The sequence below is a fragment of the Helianthus annuus genome, chromosome 4, assembly GCF_002127325.2.
Source record: "Helianthus annuus cultivar XRQ/B chromosome 4, HanXRQr2.0-SUNRISE, whole genome shotgun sequence".
Taxonomy (NCBI): domain Eukaryota; kingdom Viridiplantae; phylum Streptophyta; class Magnoliopsida; order Asterales; family Asteraceae; genus Helianthus; species Helianthus annuus.
Genome location: NC_035436.2, coordinates 139,997,190 through 140,013,401, shown reverse-complemented (window position 1 = coordinate 140,013,401; position 16,212 = coordinate 139,997,190). Strand labels below are relative to the sequence as shown.

The 16,212-nt window shown below is 40.7% G+C and overlaps 1 protein-coding gene across 1 annotated transcript; it reads right to left on the bottom strand.

The window, feature by feature from the left end:
• Window positions 1–11,271: 11,271 nt before the first annotated feature.
• LOC110933450 (U-box domain-containing protein 9) lies at window positions 11,272–13,983 on the bottom strand. The gene is made up of 2 exons (XM_022176671.1): window positions 13,549–13,983; window positions 11,272–12,327 (listed from the first exon to the last, which is right to left on the bottom strand). The coding sequence occupies exons 1-2, from the start codon at window positions 13,981–13,983 to the stop codon at window positions 11,272–11,274; spliced, it is 1,491 nt and encodes a 496-aa protein (XP_022032363.1).
• Window positions 13,984–16,212: the final 2,229 nt, after the last annotated feature.

Here is a 16,212-nt window from a genome sequence, read left to right as displayed (position 1 = left end):
GCTCAACTTTTTTGTTGACTCGTTGTTACATGCCTTGCAGGCCTTTAGTTGCATATTTGTTGGAACTTGCTGTCTGGGAAGCTGGAGTGGTCATGGGTCAAGATACATGGAAACTCAACACAAGACTAATGGCTTTTACATGTGGTTTATAAACACTTAAAGAATGAATTATGCTTCCGCTGTATACTGTGAATTATTTGTAATCGTTGTAACACTTAATGTTAATATATGAAAGTTTTATTTAAATATAACTATGTGTTCAATGTGATTGGTGGCTTGGATCCTGGTACGTCACACGCCTAACAGGGACATTCCCTAGGTGGTGTTTTGAGAGTGACAGATTGGTATCAGAGCCATTGGTTATAGTGAACTTGGTTTTAAAAAGGGGAAAACGTTTTATAAAACCAGACTATAACCGAACAGTTCTGAAAACGCGAATACGACCATGACACTCAGCTCTAGATTGCAAGGTTCGTCTTTCTTACTTTTTGCATACATTACGTGACTAGTACACATTTGTTTATGACGAAACATACGAACACACACACTCGTCACTATAGCATGATGGCATGGATTGCTTGCTTACCTTATGATGCGTTGATAGTATGGCATAGTCCTTGGATTTTTCTTGATCTTATTACCTTGACGACCTACGTTTGACATCTGAGTTTGAGGAACCATTTGACATGAGTTAGGAGGAACTGAGATGAGCATGCAAATCGCAATATTATTGTGAGTGCACACATAATAATAATGTGGGGTGCATGTGAGTCCCAGTGAGGCTTAACAAGTGGAAAAGGGGCTCCGTTCCGTTATTTGATCGGGGTGAAACATGAATGACAACCCATAGGGGTCATAACAGTGATTGTCCCCTACTCGAATGTGAACTTTTCATTCATCTATGGATCCTTTCGAATCTCGGTGCTATCGAGTATTACCTGAACACCCATCTGAACGCCTAGCGAACTGTGTAGAACATTAGGTGCTTGTACGAACATCCCCGAGTTGGATGTTGCAATGACAATGACTGGTCTATATCTGTCTCACCTTTCTTTGTTTGCTGGAAACTTAACGTATTGACGCCTTAGATCCCGAAGTGTGATCACTTCTGCAACACCCTCGTAACATATCGTGTATTACTCAGTCAACTTGCAAGAACGATGGACTTTAGCATTTGAACGACCCTAGTTACCAACAATGAACATCAGCGATTTGACTCCAATCGAATCCTTAACCCCAGCCTGCGACTCATGGGAGTCAACTTTTACGAATTAATCAGGAGATAAGCAATGACAACTGACTGTAGAATGGAATGTGAAACTCCCCGCACAGTGAGTAGTGCCTTAGCACCTACCATGGAATGTGAAGAGGTGGACCCTGTCGGTAAAAGGTCGTAGAGCTCCGCTTCAAACAATAGCATTAGACGCAACATTCACGGCAACAACAAGGTATTTGTAATGGTAACCACCAGTATGGAGTATGGAAAGTGAAGGTGCCTACGGCATGGAGTGGCCGATGTTAAATCCAACGACAACAACCAAGGGAACGACGGTCGTATTGGAAATCCCGGCAACGAGTACAACCACACGGGAAATGATGCTCTTGGAGTGGCATTTAGGATTGGCGTGGGCGACGCCAGGATTGTAACAACATGGTGTCCTACGTGTTCTTGGTGACTAATCACTTTGTCTCTGTTCTATATAACCCTGATGCTTCTTGAAACCCAACCTGTTGTGGAACCGGTTGATGGCAAAGCAATGGAAACCTCATATGATCGTTGGGATGCCAATTCGACGTTGTGGGACAAGTGTTAGACATCGACCTTTCTTCTGTTGTTCTTGGTAGATGTACCATGTGAGGAGAAGATTCCACGCATCCCTCTCCCTAGTGGAGAATCATCATCTGTTTCAAAGTATCGGAATTGTGCAAAGGTTAGCGTCAGTTCTGCAATGAAAGCCCGGAAGTGTCCACGGAAGGATTGCCCCGCTATGTTAGCACTTATTATTGACGTTAAGGTTAAGGAAAAGAGGATCGAGGATCCACCCTTTTGTATGTGATCTCTACCTATGTGCTACCAGAAGAAATATCAGGTGTACCTTCGCATTGTCCGGTGAAATATCATATCAGCATCATGCCAGAGGCAGCCCTGATTTCTCGTACTCTTACTGTCCTGCACCAGGAGGGTTGCAAGAGCTGCTTAATCAACTACAGGGACTATTGAACTGGGGTTGTGTTGAACCTAGCATTTCACTTTGGGGAGCCCCACTTAGATCCATAAAATTGTCGTATGTGCACTGATCATCGAGAACTCAGCAAGGTGACAGTTTGGAACCACTTGTCTCGACCATGTATTGGCCACCTGTTAACCAGTGGCGAGGGACAAGCTCCCATTCGAGGATTGGCTAGCGAATGAACTATCATCTGAAGGAAGTCCAAGAGGAGAATGCTCTTAGAACCGCGCAATGCAGCCATTTCAACTTTGTACACCATGATCATTGAGTTGATCAACACACCAGCAGCTTCAGGGATCGCATGAATCGACCGTATTTGTTGAGGACGTTCTGAATCATGACCATGAGAAAGGAACACCATGGGTGGCATATGTATCCTATTTCAGCACTTCTGTGGGAGGAGCCATTACGCACGAAGTCTCGTTAAATGTCACATCCAGATTCGAGAGATGCAACAATTCTTTGGTTTCGCTAGATACTATCGCAGCCTACCCACAGGATTTTCGAAGGTCGCACGGATTAAATCTCTTTAGCACAGCAGGGTGCTGTGTTCATAAAGGACGAAACAGGAGGACGTCATTTCAGCTTTCGAATTCCAACTCTGCAATGCACCGAGCATCGTCTTCACCCGAGGGCGCAAGTGATTTAGTGAGATACCATGATGGTTCGAATTAGAGTCCCAGTTACACACCGATGCCACACGAGAGTGTGATGACTTACGTGATGGAGTTACAAAGAGAAACTGCACGACACACAACTGGCGGTGAAAACCGTGGCCATGGGATTTTAGATGAAGGCATTACTTGGACGGTACCGGATACATTATTTAGACCGATCACAAGGGCCTCCCGTGTACCTTGGCATCGACAGAGCTAAATCAGTTAATGGCATCGCTGGAGGGAACTTTAGGATGATTACAGCTATGAAACTTGAACGTGCATGAGCTTTGCGGCTCACTATCGACTCTAACTTACCTAATCCGACTCGCTTTGTTCAAACTGGAGAACTGAAAGAAGGGGATTTTCAAGCTGAACTCATGCGGGGCATGGGGAGGAAACCTTTGACAGTTCAGACGATACTCATTACCTCATGGAACGAATGTGGGTCTCATTATACGGCAACTGTAGGGAGCTCGTGTTGAGCAACCACCAGCTTCGATATTCTAGTCGTCTGGATATTGATGAGAGACATCAGGATTTATAAACCTTGTACTGGTAACCGGGCATGAAGGCCCACCCAGCTAGGTATGGGAATGACGTTAGACTTGTGGGAAAGTCGAGGTGAAGTGTTAGCGGCCAGAAACACCTACAAGGAAAGCGAAAACAGACTGCTATGGATTTGGTCGCTAGTCTACTTATAAGTCGAAAGGGGAAACAGTATCACTCGGATGATTGTTGATTGTCTCCCGAACCAGCACACTTTCTAGCCATCAGGAAAACGGATAAGTTTTCTACACTCGCAAACATCTACTTGAAAGAAGTAGCTGCTAGGCACAAGGCGCCGACTTCCATTGTCTTTAGATATGACTTACGTTTTACGTCTGATTTGTGGCAGGACATGCACAAATCCTTCAGCTCACGATCGTGCATGAGCACTACTTAACACCCACGAACGAATGGTCGAATCAAACAAACTCTTGAAGACATACTTCGAGCATGTGTAATCGACTTTGATAACGGCTAGGAGCGGCATCTACCTTTAGTGGAGTTTTCGTATGACAACAGTTACCACACCAGCATCTAGGCTGCTCCGTTCGAGGCATTACTCGGACGGAGGTGCTGAACACCTCTTTGTTGGGCAGAGGATTGGCGACTGCCAAATCACTGGCCCGGAACTCGTCGTAGACTCAACAGAGAAGATTGCTCTAATACGAAAACGAATCGCGGCAGTTCGTGACCGTTAGGAAAGCTATGCTGATAAGCGCGGGAAAACACTCGAGTTCCAAGTTGGGGGATCGAGTACTACTTGACGTCTCACCTTGGAAAGGTGTAGTTCGTTTTGGTAAAGAAGGCAAACTCAACCCGCGGTACGTTAGATCTTTCGAAACCACGGAGAGAATTGGCGAGGTGGACTACAGATTTAATCTACCCGAAGAACTCAGTGGAGTTCACAACGTATTCCATGTGTTAAGTCTGAAGAAGTGTCTGTCAGATGAAACCCTCATAGTTCCTTTCAAGGAGTTCAACATCGACGATCAGTTGCGATTTGTCGAGGAACCAGTGGAAATCTTGGACCGGGAGGTCAAGATTCTCAAACGCACCAGGATCCCTATTGATCGAGTTCGTTGGAACTCCCGTCGTGGCCCAGAGTTTATCTGGGAACGAGAAGACCAAATGAAACACAAGTATCCCAGTTGTTCGATAAAAGTACAACCACTACTGAGGCTGAAGCTACTGCGGAATTTCGGGATTAAATTCCAAACCAACGGGGGGATGATGTGACCCCCCAGGAAAACCACACAACCTAACTAGCTTCCTCAGTGACTACGTGCTAAATTTCAGGACGGAATTTCTTTCAAGTTGGTGATGATGTGACAACACGAACATTCGAGGTCTGTGTTGTTTAATCTTATGATCCAAAACTTCCATTATTCATTCCTCTCCTTGTGCTGAACGTTTTGTGCTAGTGTAAAACTTGATAATATTAGATTAGCACACATGGTTGCGTTTGGGCCGAATACTACAACTAGGCGGTTTGCATTGTATGTAGGTCAATATGCTTGGGCTACAATTATGTTTAACAAGCACACACACACATGGTTTAGGCCGGGTACTAGTTGTACACGATTTGGGCCGTTATACACACACATCCGGAAATTTAAGTTGTTACGTTTGGGCTTGGAGGAGCCCAAGTGAGTCTTGTATTAGGGGGGCCGGCCTTTGGAGTTAGCTTATATTCACCCGTGATTTACGTATTATGATAACACAATCAAATCCCCAAACCCTAGATTCCTCTAATTATACACGACAGTGGTAGACCCCCCCTGTTCGAGTTTGCATCTTGATCAATCAGGTTTCCGGTTAGTAGTTCTCACTTATTAATTTTCATATTTGTGTGATAATATTTATATGTGATAGTGAATGGATGTGATTGGTGTCAGCCTATCTCAATTGTGCGGTCCAATTATATTCGATATTTGTGAATTGTGTATTAGAATTGCATGTGTCAATAAATAAAATGGCAGCCACTAACTTCATTCGGCCCAATGATATTTCAATGATATTTGTGTGCATATAACAGTTGTCGGCCACTACAAATTGATTCAATTAATGATACATTGCATGTGAAATTAGGATTGCATGATAATAAGTGAAACACATCGGGCCAGTTGCACAATCATGTTGGGCCGAGAGACATTAATAAAGGGAAGTCACACATGTAGGTATATTTTGGTTGGGCTTGGAAAACAATTGGGTCGCACAATAGCAGGAAGTGTCAATATAAGTTGTTATGCAAGAATTTGTGTTGTATGCATATAATATTTGATATGGATATTAAAACTAGAAATATAGTTGAATCCTTCAAATTTCTGAGTATGACGATATGCGATATGTAATAGTTATGCGATGTTAGATCAATAAGAGTATGATGATTGTTGGTAATATCTAAAACCATAGACTTGGTTACAAGAAAAACTTGGGACTGGCGAATGATTAGGTTAAGGTATGGATCTATTAACATTGTGATTATTTAGTGTGGCATGATTTGTGAATGATTAAGTTAAGATATGGATGTATTTGTCAATAAGAAATTATGTAAAAATTCGTATTGTATGTCCATATAATATCACATTGAAAGTCATATAAGTGATGTTGAAACCTCTGTTTGTGTTTGAATCGATTGAAATTAGAAAGGAATGCTATTTGGATTATTTAATTTGGTCGCACACTCTGCGTTTACAAACGCATGATGCACAGAGTACGACTTAGCTTTTGCATGACCGCACACATGAGGAGATCGTACACCCTCATGTGCGCCACACATTTCGTATTGGGCCATACATGATGTTGAGCCACACATCCTTATGTGGGATGCACACCATTAATGCCCGCACACTGCACAGTCGCACAATTGTATGCCGCACACTTAATTTTGTGTCGCACACATTCAACGTGACCGCACACTCGTACACTTGGGCCGTATAATTCAATTGAGCCGCACACTCTAGTAATGGATTGGGAGTATTTGGGCCGCACATTTAGACTATAGGAAGTGGGATATATATGTCACTATTCACATACTTGGTAGTTGTGTTATATAAGGATCGCATGACTGTTATGTGACACATGTTAGTATAATCAACAAAAGTTAATACTTGTACACTACTTGATGAAATACGTGTAGCTTATACGTGATTACTTGTTTACCGTCCTAATAAATGATAACCATGATAGGATATGCTTGACCAACATAGGACAAACGCTTTACCTACCGAGCAAACCAAGGTGAGTTCACACTCTTAAGGCATGGGATTCCCGGTGGGTTGGGAATGGGATTAAGACGCTAAGATGAAACCAATATATTCACCACTAACAGACTACATTTAATCCTGCGTGTTCTCGGATTGGGAAGATACGTACCTCTGTCCTCGGATTGGGAAGGACGCCTACAGTAAACTTGTGTATTCTCGGATTGGGAAGAATACGTACCTCCGTCCTCGGATTGGGAAGGACGCCTACATTTAACCTGCGTATTCTCGGTTGGGTAGAATACGTACCCCCGTCCTCGGACTGGGAAGGACGCCAATATATATAACTAGTCTAGTGGTTTACAACATGGGGTAGCCCCCACTGATTATGGTTTGGAAAACAAGGAAAGCTGATTAACATATAGTTGCAAACAAACTCATGGTTTTTGAAACTACTTTAAAACGAACACCAATTGTGAACTCGCTCAACTTTGTTGTTGACTCGTTGTTACATACCTTGCAGGCCTTTAGTTGCATATTTGTTGGAACTTGCTGTCTGGGAAGCTGGAGTGGTCATGGGTCAAGATACATGGAAACTCAACACAAGACTAATGGCTTTTACATGTGTTTTATAAACACTTAACGAATGGATTATGCTTCCGCTGTATACTGTGAATTATTTGTAATCGTTGTAACACTTAATGTTAATATATAAAAGTTTTATTTAAATATAACTATGATTTCAATGTGATTGGTTGCTTGGATCCTGGTACGTCACACGCCTAACAGGGACATTCCCTAGGTGGTGTTTTGAGGGTGTGACAATTGTTTGTAAATTCGGTTCCACCATCACTTTGAAAAAATTTGACACTTTTGGAAAATTGGTTTTGGACAAAGTTTAAAAGATGGTAAGAATATTATAAAAATTGGATTTAGCCTTTAGAGGATAAAACCATATAAAACCGAGAATAATCGTCTACAAATATTGCATAATACAAGTAGCCATCGGTTGAGGCAATGGGTGCGGGTCCCCAAAGATCACAATGAATTAAGTCTAAACTTGTTGCGCACGTTTGTTATTTTCAACAAAAGGTAAATGTTTTGCTTTTGATAGTTCACAAGAATTATATAAACCCGGTTTGGGCAAGAGGGATGTAACAAAGTCATGACCAAGTTTATTTAATGTAGTGATAGTATCAAAAAAACATGTCCTAGGCGACTATGCCATTTATTAAACGAAGCACGAAGATGTGAAGCGGAAAGAGCAGCAACAAGAGACTTCTGACTTTGAGTAAGAACATAGAAACCATTTTTGCAAATGTCTCTAGCAAGAACTTGCCCCGTTTTTCGGTCCTGAATATGAAACTAATTGTAAGAGAACTAAACATCTACGGGAGAATCATTTGTGAGTCTACTAATTGATAGTAGATTCTTTGTGAGATTTGGAAAAACAATTACATTTTTTAAAGATATGGAGTTAGTTAGAAATGTCTTCCCGATGTGAGTAATGGGCAATGTTTGACCATTACCAAAGGTAACACGCATTTGACCCGTGTGTGGTTTAGAATTATTTAAACCATGAATATTATTAAGCATATGTGTGGTTGCACCTAAGTCGGCCGTCCAGTCCAATCCGGAGTTTCGGATGCAATGTTACATTGAGTATGGAAGGCGTGGGCTAGATTTGCATCTAGCGTGATGGCTTTTGAGCATAAGAGGCTAGAGTAGGACAAGCACTAGCATAGTGACCCTCTTCCCGACAAAGCTGGCAATGAGGGTTGCGTTTGGTGTAGTGACTGCCACGGCCCCTTGAGTAATTGGAACGTCCTCGACCCCGAGAAGAAGATGAGGGTCAATTTTTGTTGGTTTGATGGGTGTAAAAAGCGGCTTCAGTGGGTTGCGGACCATGAAGTTGTCGAATAAAAATTTCTTGATTTTACGCATTTGCAAGAAGGTCGCGAAAGGAAGGTGTGGGATGTATGGTTCGTTGAGAGGTAGAAAAACTTTCAAAGGAGGCGCATAAACTACAAAGAAACCAGTGGCATTTATCCCATCACTAACTAGGTGACCAATAGACACAAGTTGATCGGAGAGGGCCTTAAACTTTTTACCGTATTCGGTTACGGATCTGGTTCCTTTCTGGAGGGTACGAAGAGAGTCCTTAAGATTATGAATACGCTCAATAGAGCAATGACTGTAAGCATTTGCTAATGCTTTCCAAACGGACAAAGAAGTGGTGTGACCGATGGTTTCGGCCATGGCCTCTTCGGTGAGGGTGGAATTGATAAGGAGAAGGACTTTTTGGTCTGCGGATTTCCATTCGGTGAAAGCCGGGTTGGTGGCAATTTCGTTGTTGGTGGTAATGGTTTCGGATGGGCATGAGGAAGAGCCATCAATGTGGCTGATTAGTTTTAGGTAGTTGATAACCAGAGTAATTTGTTTTTCCCATGTAAGATAATTGGTAGAATTGAGTTTGATGTTGATGAGATGAGTAAGGGAATGGAGGGGTATGGTAGAGAGGTCAGATGAGGAGGCCATGTGTGCGATGGAAGAAGGCATAAGACATGAATAGCAGTTATGGGAAAAAGAAGAAGAAGAAGGGCAGGGATCTCAGGCTGATACCATGAGATTGTTATAACTCTTGAATGATTTGTTATTGATTATTATGTCTCTATAAATACAAGAGGTTGTACAAAGTTAAAGGAGAGAATTACTCCTTGACAAAAATAAGAAATCTACACATAAATGTACAATTGAATAATAATATGTCCATGAATATTTTGAGGCAATAATTTTGGATTGCCTAATACTATGGATATCCAACGTGCCACTAAAAGACTCTTTCCCTGCCTTATTCAACCAAGAGGCTGAAAAAAAGATCTAGAATCAACAACAGATTCAGTTTGGATGAGGGGGCCATAGAATGGAGTTGGCGCTAGAAAGATCAACTGTCGATGGTTGCAGAGCTGGATGAATTCAGCCAGTTCGCTAATAGTTTGCAGCCTGTTTCTGTCACATTTCAGCAAGACGAGCGGACATGGATAGGGGTGGAATCGGTTGATTTTGCAGTTTGTGTTGTCAAGAGTTTATTGGCCAAGGGTTGAGATCACAGTAACATTTACGCTTTCAACTTGTGCAAGTGGTTACCATTAAATGCAATATTTTTTCTTGGCTCGTCGAGATGGATAGGATTCCTACGAATTTGGCGTAAAGGAGCATATATATTGTTTTGGAAGATTTGATGTGCCCCTTTTGCAATTCAGAAGAAGAAGCGGCCGAACACCACTTTACGTCCTGTATGGCATCCTTTTTGTGGCAACATATAAGCATGTGGTATCATGTTCCTAATATATATCTACTCTTTTTCATTTAGTGACCTTTTGGAGCTGCACAACTTTGTCGGTTTAAATGAACCCGCAAAGAGTGTATTTCAAGGGATGATAACAATTGGGTGTTGGAATACTTGGCGCGCGATGAATGAGTACAAGTTTCAAGGCAAACCGGCTAGGATCTAGAATATTATAGTCGAAGTCAAGGCAATCGGGTTTCTTTGGGTTAAAAATAGGTCGAAGTTAAAATCCCTCTCCTGATGGAATGATGTAAATTTGTTATTATGTAATTTCTATTGCTTGTTTGTGGTCGCCCTCTTTTGTGGGTGGTTTGTTTGGTTTTAAGTGAAGTTCACCGTTAAAAAAACCTGATGCAATTAATAAAATATTATAGTTCAAATCCTTTAATGTATAAGTATTGATGGTTAATAGGAATTGATTAACATTAACTGTTAATAGGAATTGATTAACATTATGTTTGTTGGTCGATTTAAAAAAAATTAACATAACCACCTTTACAATATCAACAAAAACGAACTTTCTTCAAAATAATCTAAGACTGTGGGGTGTGGGGCTTGGGTTGGGGCGTGGATTGGGGGAAAACGCCCAAGCCACCACCCCTTGGGGCTTGGGTTTGAAGCCAGGCGTGGGGCGGGCTTGGGTTTGATGTGGCGGCCTCCTATTCGCCTTGGGTTTTAAATTATATATATATATATATATATATATATATATATATATATATATATATATATATATATATATATATATATATATATATATATATATTAATAACCTGCCAACCCGCGCGGTGCACCCACGCCCCGCCATACCCCACGGACACGTCACTAGACGGTGGGAGGGCTCGAACTCCACGTGTCAACTCATGCCCCCAACCCAAGCCCCACCATACCCCACGGTCTAAGCCCAAAAAAAATGTAGTTGATAAGCTATAAATACCCACCACAGTTCATCTTTCCCCAGGAAAACAAACTAAAACTCTTCATTAACAATTTTATAATTTCATATTGAGTGAGACCATTGCATTGATATATATTCTCAATGTGCATTAAATGCAATGGAGGGGTTCGGTTATCAAGAGACACTGATATGTTGTGTTTGTTACCTGCAATTTTGCTTAATGGACTTAATGTTAAAAGGATTGCAAAGCATTATGCATTCAAAATTTAAAACCTCTTTTCATCCATCTCACTCATCTTTCATAGTTTGTTTACAACCCAAATTGAAACAACTGTGAATCATTCCTATAACTTTCTTATTTATTTTTTATTCTTTCATATCATGTCTAATACTTCGCCCGGTTGTTTATCTTGTTCATCAACTCACGAGCTTTTACTTTAACAAGATGCTCTTTACTCTTACCCAGTTCTAAGATGAAGGCTACAAGGTTATCATCTCCTCGCATGTCCATCCGTGAATTTGGATCGAGCCCGCATACATTTATCAAACAATCTAGAAAATCCAGCTTTGTTTCCTTGGCACAATCATCATCTTTCAAAGTTGAAAATAACAACCGTATACCGTTGATGTTTCTCCACCTTAGGCACACCAACGCATTTTCAGTGATTTTCACAAGGAGTTTGACCACTTCTACAACTAATTCCTTACTTGAAATCCATTCATAGAGCAACTCTACTCCTCCCTCGACAAGTATTCTTTCGGTATTTTTTGGATTTTCACACAAGTACAACAAAGATTTAGCAGCGTCGTTTTGAATTAGGGAATCACGTCTCTTTAAAACACCTATGAAGGTCTTCACAGCCCCGCTCTGTCCAAGTTTTTCTTGATTGTCTCTAACATATGATAGCTCCCGTATGGTAGATGCACATATCTTTCTAATTGTATCCGGTTTTCCATGTTCCAACCCATTAATCAGAAATAGTATCAACATTGTATATTCGCATAAGACCCCTCTATTTGCTTCATGTACTGCAATATGATAGACCGTGTAATGCAAGTCTTCCTCGAACTCTTCGTCATTATGTTCATGTTGAACAAGGACTTTAACTATGTTGTAAACCGTTACCGGATAAGCAAGGTGTAGGCAGTGTGCCTCGTTAAAATGGGTTAATGCCCTAAGCATTAGAGCAGTCCTCCGCTTATCCATTGGGTTGATCGAATTGATGTTCTCAGTATATCCGCTAATCTTCTTTTTCTGAATTTCTGCCACTACCTCGTTCACAAATAACTCAAATGGCCCTCCATTATTTTTACAACTCCACTCCATAATCATCTCTTTTATGAGGACATTTGGTGTTAATGTGGTATTAATCTCTATCTTGGAAATAGGGCAAATCTTTTTGTCTTTTATCTTTTCAACTATTGACTCTCTGTCATAAGTCTGCAAAATGCCACAGAGTTATTCTTGAACTCTCATGCGGCACTTAGAATACTTCTAAGTTTAGCCTTTTGGAGTGGTTTGGTTATGTATAGCAGCGGAAGTCTTTGTTTGTGAGGATTACAAGTATGATTTTGTAGTCCAATACTACAACAAAGATGGTTATTTATTACTTGAACAAAGTTTACAAGTACAAAGTGTTTACAAGAAGTTGGGTTATGAATGAGTTATGAGGGGTAATGTGGGGTGATCTCAAATGATGCCTAACACTCCTATTTATACTACTTGGACATGATCTAGGTAGTTGCAAATCTAGATCATTCCTTTACAAAGATCTAGCCTTAATATGTAGATATTTCCTACATAAATATCATGATATTTGTTGGGATTCTAGAATGTTCCTTGGCTGATTTTTATGGCAGTATTATGTAGCCCATTCTAGACTGTTCCGAGAACTTTGAAGGCTGATCAAGGACCTTCTAAGGGTGCCAAAACGTTCCAGTATTGTTTAGGCTGTTTCGGAGACTTCCGGGCAGTCCTAGACGCTTCCTTAGTGTTCCGGAAACTTCTGGAATGCTGAAATTTTGCGGGGCGTGACATCCTCCCCCACCTAAATTCGCAATGTCCTCGTTGCGATTTCGGGTTATGCCTCATTGTGATGAATGTGTGGTTAATCTTGTCATTGAACCAACCTCCATTTGTATTGATGTTATTGACATACCTTGACGGCCAGTGTCCGCCTCTGTCTTCATTGTGTGAACTTGGTTTCCGTCTATGATGCAATGTTTGCGAATGGAATGAGAAAGGCCTGTTCCTTTTCAAAGAAATCCTGGCCAAGCACAAAGTTATGGTCTTTCATTGGCACCACGGAAAGGTCGATCTTACCTTTCCATTTGCCAATTGTGATTTTGACGCCGTATGCCATCCCAAGTATTGGTTGGACGTTATTTGTGGTCTTTATCATTGCGTCTTGTTTTGTGACTCGGACACCGAGTCTTATTGCTTCATCTATTGAGACGAAGTTATGGCTTGCTCCTGTGTCAACTAGTGCCTTAACGGGTCTCCCGTTTACCACCATGTTGACGAGTTGAAGTCCTTCTTCTGACTTCTTTTCTGGTTTTGTGGTTGTGGATCTTTTCTTTCCCTTGTTCGGGAGCTTTTTAATGTTATGTTTTCCCATGTTTTGGGAGTTTCTTGTGTGTTTAAAGTATTAAGATGACTTACTTGCATGGACCCCAGACATGCTTCTAGTTTTGCCTTGTTGGTGTCGATCAATTTTGCTTCTAACTCAGCAAAGTTTTTGTGAAAGTTTTGAATCTTGGCGTCTACCTCACTCTGCAGCCTTGCGATTTCCTCCTGGATCATGGCTTGCATCTCGAGGCGTATGATGTCGACAACGGTTTTGAAGTCTTCTTTGAGTCCTTTTAACTCATCCCGCAATGTTCCCAAAGTGTCTAGCTTTTCCAAGGAACGATTGACAAGAATTCTGAGTTGTGTGACCGATGCTTCGACATTAGTCTTCATTTTGTCTAAGGATCCGGCCAAATCCATAGACATGCCTTCAACTTCTTGTTGATTCTGGTTATGATTCTGTGTCTCTTCTTTTCTAGAGACAATTTTCTTGCTCGTAGGTCCTTTCTTGCTTTTCTTGTTTACCATCACAGTGAACCGACGCGGCTCTCATACCACTTGTCACGGAGTTATTCTTGAACTCTCGTGCGGCACTTAGAATACTTCTAAGTTCAGCCTTTTGGAGTGGTTTGGTTATGTATAGCAGCGGAAGTCTTTGTTTGTGAGGATTACAAGTATGATTTTGTAGTCCAATACTACAACAAAGATGGTTATGTATTACTTGAACAAAGTTTACAAGTACAAAGTGTTTACAAGAAGTTGGGTTATGAATGAGTTATGAGGGGTAATGTGGGGTGATCTCAAATGATGCCTAACACTCATATTTATACTACTTGGACATGATCTAGATAGTTCCAAATCTAGATCATTCCTTTACAAAGATCTAGCCTTAATACGTAGATATTTCCTACATAAATACCATGATATTTGTTGGGATTCTAGAATGTTCCTTGACTGATTTTTATGGCAGTATTATGTAGCCCATTCTAGACTGTTCCGAGAACTTTGAAGGCTGATCTAGGACCTTCTAAGGGTGCCAAAACGTTCCAGTATTGTCTAGGCTGTTTCGGAGACTTCCGGGCAGTCCTAGACGCTTCCTTAGTGTTCCGGAAACTTCTGGAATGCTGAAATTTTGCGGGGCGTGACAAAAGGGTAACTTTATATTTAACATTAAAACAAGTACTTTATTGGATATGTATTAATTATTTCAGAAAATCACCTCTCCAGAAGAGACCACTACAGGATCCTTCATGATCTTCTTTGATATCGGACAAAAAAACCTCAGAAGGGCACATTATAACGCTTCCATCGACTTTGGCCTTTTTTTCAGGTGTCATGTGCATCAGTCCTTGTAAAGTTTGCACACAACCACCAATAAACTGTTTGTATTCAGTAACTTCGTCAGTTGACGAAAATCACCAATTGAGGCGACTAGTTCATTGAGTTTTTGAAAACGATTCTGCCACTTTGCGTCTTCCATGATCGACTTTAACCAAGAAATGTTCCTATGACAGATCATTGCAAAACCATAGTAACTATGAATGTCAAACAATCTCAAGTCACAAACCATAGCAAAACGATTGTGCCACTTCGACACACGAAGGTGAAATATAAAATCAACTATGTGTGGTAGCCGAAAAGTCAATTTGCATAACTTTATATTTAACATTAAAACAAGTACTTTATTGGATATGTATTAATTATTTCAGAAAATCACCTCTCCAGAAGAGACCACTACAGGATCCTTCATGATCTTCTTTGATATCGGACAAAAAAACTCAGAAGGGCACATTATAACGCTTCCATCGACTTTGGCCTTTTTTTCAGGTGTCATGTGCATCAGTCCTTGTAAAGTTTGCACACAACCACCAATAAACTGTTTGTATTCAGTAACTTCGTCAGTTGACGAAAATCACCAATTGAGGCGACTAGTTCATTGAGTTTTTGAAAACGATTCTGCCACTTTGCGTCTTCCATGATCGACTTTAACCAAGAAATGTTCCTATGACAGATCATTGCAAAACCATAGTAACTACGAATGTCAAACAATCTCAAGCCACAAACCATAGCAAAACGATTGTGCCACTTCGACACACGAAGGTGAAATATAAAATCAACTATGTGTGGTAGCCGAAAAGTCAATTTGCATTAGCTTTTGAGTTTCATTGGGTGTATATTCATTTGCATATATTTGACTACTTAGTTGGATTTATAGCTAAATGTTAAAGAGGTAGTTGTATCAAATGGCATGGGGCCGCCAAATTTCCATCACATAAACTATGAGTTATTAAGAAAAAGATTTGACAATGGCACCCACTAATGGAAGCCAAAACACTACTTGAGATTTAATGTGTGTGAATTAAACATAAAATCATAAATAGTTGAACACAAAAAAAAACTAACAATCTTTAATGGAGTTAAACATACCCGAAAGTGAAATTAACAATCTTTATTGCAGTCCAGAGTCCAGACTATGATGCAGCAACCTATTCACTTCTGAAAGATTAAGGGAATTAAAGAAGAAAATTAAGTCAAACTATTGCAAGGACCATCTAGTACCCAAATTGTTAGAAACATGATCAGTAAGAAACAACAAGATCTAGAACTAGTACCAAAAACTATTTGATTTATATATAATAACTTTCTTACGGTCCGGTCCAGTTTTTCACGACCGGCTTTCGGTCTAAACCGCAAACCAAACCATTGAGTGCGGTTTCAAAACTTTTGAGGGGATGGAAACTTCTGAAAAACGAACCG